General features: G+C 37.4%; 1 protein-coding gene across 1 annotated transcript; it reads right to left on the bottom strand.

The window, feature by feature from the left end:
• Positions 1-1,252: 1,252 nt before the first annotated feature.
• On the bottom strand, positions 1,253-3,786 carry LOC100371666 (uncharacterized). Its single transcript, XM_002733759.2, has 3 exons — positions 3,571-3,786; positions 2,453-2,614; positions 1,253-2,030 (listed from the first exon to the last, which is right to left on the bottom strand). The coding sequence occupies exons 1-3, from the start codon at positions 3,617-3,619 to the stop codon at positions 1,780-1,782; spliced, it is 462 nt and encodes a 153-aa protein (XP_002733805.2). The 5' UTR covers positions 3,620-3,786; the 3' UTR covers positions 1,253-1,779.
• Between the last annotated feature and the right edge of the window lie 223 nt (positions 3,787-4,009).

Raw genomic sequence — 4,009 nt, 5'->3', positions numbered from 1 at the left:
AACCAATGATTTAATATTTAACGTAAAATACCTTGATTTTGTTGATCAAATTCAGTTTTCACAATGCACAATATTATGACCAAATTAAATTCCAAATTGTTAATAGCTTCAACCGTCCAAACAGTACCTTCAATTATGTTATTCTCTCGTTGTCTATCCACACAGCTTTCAAACTATAACAGCCCTGTTCCAAAATGGTTGCCAAGATCTCGTTTCGAGCCAGAAAGCATTGTGATTTGTTTTGCCCCCTAAATAATGTTACTCTTTCTCTGCTGTCATTGCGCCTACTGTCTTAAATGCCATGGTTACATAGACCAGTAGAACGGTGGGCCTGGTGATGGTAGAACACTTTTTGGTTGGCAAAATTGTCTCGTGGATCTATATCTGAAGGAGATCTCGCGTTATTTTAAAATGTTTAAAAGTGCTCGAGAACGGTGCTGTTTTGATTAATATCCGTAATGCTAGTTATTCCGTCTATAGATTTTAAGGTAGATCCTTCTAGTTTGCCATTGAGAATTTTTAGTTTAGTGATTTCGATTTTATTGATATCAATTATTTGTTTTTGGTTCATATTAGCCACCTCGAATGTTATTACCCCTGTACCATTGTGTTTTTAGTTGCTTATCATCTTGAATTGTCAATGTATAATGTCCCAGCAACTGCCTGTGTGTGAAGCGACGGGTGAACGGAAACCGCGATGTTGGACGATGGTTCTTTATGTTCTGATGTTGCTTTATTTGATGTATTCTGACAATAATTTTTTTATTGGAAATCTGGCTAGTTTTCTGTACCTATCCATAATTGGTGCGGGTGTTTTTCACTCAAAGTATGATCTGCCAAGATAGTAAGTTGGAAATTCTCCGGGGGGCTACTTCCACATTAAGTGGGTAAGGGTGTGCAGCCCACCTCTCGTAAACCATACTCACTTCTAAACCATTTCTTCTATATATATATACCCACTTCTAGCAAAAAAGTATTTGGCTTTGAATATAAAGACCTGTGAAAAAGTGAATTAATGCTACATCCTTCTAAACCAAAACATTGATAAATGCCCACCCACTTCTAAACAAAATAACGTGAAATGAGACCCCAGTCGGGCGGCACATACCCGTATTGAACTTCTATGCAAGTAGACCCCCCTCCCGAGGGGAAACCTCCACATCTGATTTATTTTCATTGACTTGTCTCAAAATACCACTATCATAAACTTTTTTTTATGGTAATATAATGCGGAATAAGGACACACATAATATACATGGTTTTATTTTATTTATTTGCTAATTCTTGAGAAATATAAAAATAGATTTTGGCGACTAGTCTATTGATGATTCGTAAAAAAAAACGTTCTAGGAAAGAGGGCACTTTAGAGGAAATCAGTTTGCGTTCAATCTAGCGATGGGGGCGCTGTCATAGTTTGGAAGACTAATGCCCAACGAGCGGTAAATGTCATCAACTAGGAGAAGACACTCGTGATGGTAAAAAAAATAACAAGTTGTATTAATGTATCAGTCAACTAAGCGTATACATTCGAAACACCCATCAATCGAGCTATCTGTGTTTGTCATTACCCCTCCTCTTTTATCAAGTTGTAGATGTGCCAATTTAAGACTCCTACTGGCGGCGATGACCAAGGCAATTCACTATTGGACAAGGTCCGGACTAACAGCGACGTGTCTCAGAATTCTTATTCTATTCTATTCTATTCTACAGTGTCAGTTACTCGAAACAAAAAAACGTAAACTGAAAACAGAGGTGTCACCCTACATTTCGTGTATCCCTTTAAAGAGAATGCACCAAGTATACCGTCAGTGCTAACAGAAGACTAACTGCACTGCACGTTACTGTACCAACACCGCTGTCGTTGCAGAGATCAGTCGTACAACAATAATAACAGCCCCAAACTTCGTAGTCGGTGTTGCAGTGGTAGTTCACTTCCTTAGCCGCAGCGTAGGTCTCGCAATCTTGATAAGAGAATTGGTTGTAGCCTTGTCTAAAACATCCCTTTTCAATCTGCAGCTTACCAACGTCTTCTACAGAATTAACACATATACTTAAATATAATAATATAGAATTATGCGACGTTGCAAACACCTATTCCCTACCCCTAGCAACGATGATAGTAAAATGCTATTATATAACTATACAAGGTGAAGTAAATCCAGGCTAGTAGTTCACGGATCAAGTGTCGAAATTCAATAGTATGGCAACCAATAGCCCCCGGTTTACTGTAAAAGCATTAATTGTTCACTAGTTTTTAATTTCGCTATTTTCGTTGATAAATCAAATTCGCTATACTTAATCCACATGAGCATGTATAATAACAATAGAACTCATTGTTTCTCATTGCCACCACGTTTGTGAACTTAAATTGCTAAAATATCAAAATCGTGAAAAATAATGCCAGTGAAAATAAATAGTTTTACAGTATGACAGGGATGATATCAGTACTTACTTCGGTAGTCGATACTAGTGTAACATGCTTGATAAGGCCCGTTATCGAACAGGTCCGTGTCGTCGCAGGAGTATTGTTCCAAGCAGTCGCCGTTATCATTTGCTATGCGTTGATCATCATCTGTGTACTGCTGGGCGCACCTGTAGCATTCCAGCGACAAAACTGAATCAAATGAAAGAATACATATAATAACTGACATCAATATTTTTATAATGTTACGATGAATCTATCCCAGGCGCTGGAGGTTGTAAGGTTCCGTCCGTCCGGAACATTACAACTTCCAGCGCCTGGGGTACGATGAATCTTACATTATTATTTCTACCAAGATTAAGAAATCCAATTCATTTTAATGTTTGATTGCTTTGTATAAATAAAATGAAATAAATAAATAAATACATCAATAATGAATGAATGAATGAATACATGACGTTGCCAGAGTGTTATTGTTATTATCAGTGGCATCATTGCCACACCCTACCCATCTTGAAGACAGAACTTAAATAAGCTTTGTCGTTGCTTGTAAACGGATTCTGTATAAAAGATTGATATAGGGGATCGTTGTATTTAGCGGCATTGTTGGAGAATTGTTTACCATCTGGCCCATTTATTGAAGTTGAACACAGCAGTGAAACCCCAACTCATTACCATGACAACGCATACTAAAACAGTCGGCAAACGCAAGTGGCTTCAATGAATGTGTACTACGTTATGAACGGGTGGAGCTCGGGTCAAATGATTTGAATCCACGATCGATCTTGATTTCATGTTTGCTTTTGTTGTTTATGGGCAAAAATAACGTGATTTACTTGTTGGCCAAGAAAATTAATAATTTCGGGAAATGTTCGATATACATCACCGTTGCTTTGCTCGCCGTTTCTCTGTATTTGTTTTAGTCAATAATGTGAGTAATTTTTTAAATTTGGAAGAAATTAATAAAATTAATACAATTAATATAGTGTGCATAAAACGATAGGATATACCAACGCACTCTACATTCTGATAGTGAAATCTACAGCAGGTATAAACATAAGTCACCAAACCTAAGCATTAAAGCTATCGCATGCTAACTGGAGAGAGAAAAAAAACACTTTAAACAAAGAGTCGCGAACATTACTTACCATTATTGACGGATAGAACTATCAATACGAGAACGAAAAAAGTCGACATAGTTGGTTTGTTTTGCGAGGTTGTTTCTCACTAGGCGTCTCCGAACTATATTGCACTTCCACGGTAAACACGCCTTATATATGTCTTATTGTTGATTGTTGCTAGGCCGTTGCTAGGCAAGTTATAGAAACACGCTGTGTATTGAATACAGTGAAATCGTAGAATTACTGTGCATGGCATGTTATGTAGCACTCCATAAGTGTCCATTGCGCATGTCATGTAGCACTCCATAAGTGTCCATTGCGCATGTCATGTAGCACTCCATAAGTGTCCATTGCGCATGCACATGTTGTCTCTAAAACTGCTATTTCTGATAGACATTTTAAACAAACGAAAATGGTGGTAATATCTCAATAATATGACATCCTTTTTTCTGGATGTTCCTCTTCT

Source organism: Saccoglossus kowalevskii, chromosome 15 (assembly GCF_978046115.1).
Source record: "Saccoglossus kowalevskii chromosome 15, keSacKowa6.1, whole genome shotgun sequence".
Lineage (NCBI taxonomy): Eukaryota > Metazoa > Hemichordata > Enteropneusta > Harrimaniidae > Saccoglossus > Saccoglossus kowalevskii.
Note: the sequence above shows the minus strand (reverse complement) of the source record. Positions and strands in the feature narration are given on the sequence as shown.

Excerpts from the sequence above, each read along its gene's own strand:
- LOC100371666 (XM_002733759.2), bottom strand. The coding sequence starts at position 3,619 with ATGTCGACTTTTTTCGTTCTCGTATTGATAGTTCTATCCGTCAATAAT. Across the intron at positions 2,615-3,570 it reads AGTTCTATCCGTCAATAATG|TTTTGTCGCTGGAATGCTAC; the intron begins GTAAGTAATGTT and ends CATTTGATTCAG. Across the intron at positions 2,031-2,452 it reads CACTAGTATCGACTACCGAA|AAGACGTTGGTAAGCTGCAG; the intron begins GTAAGTACTGAT and ends TTAATTCTGTAG.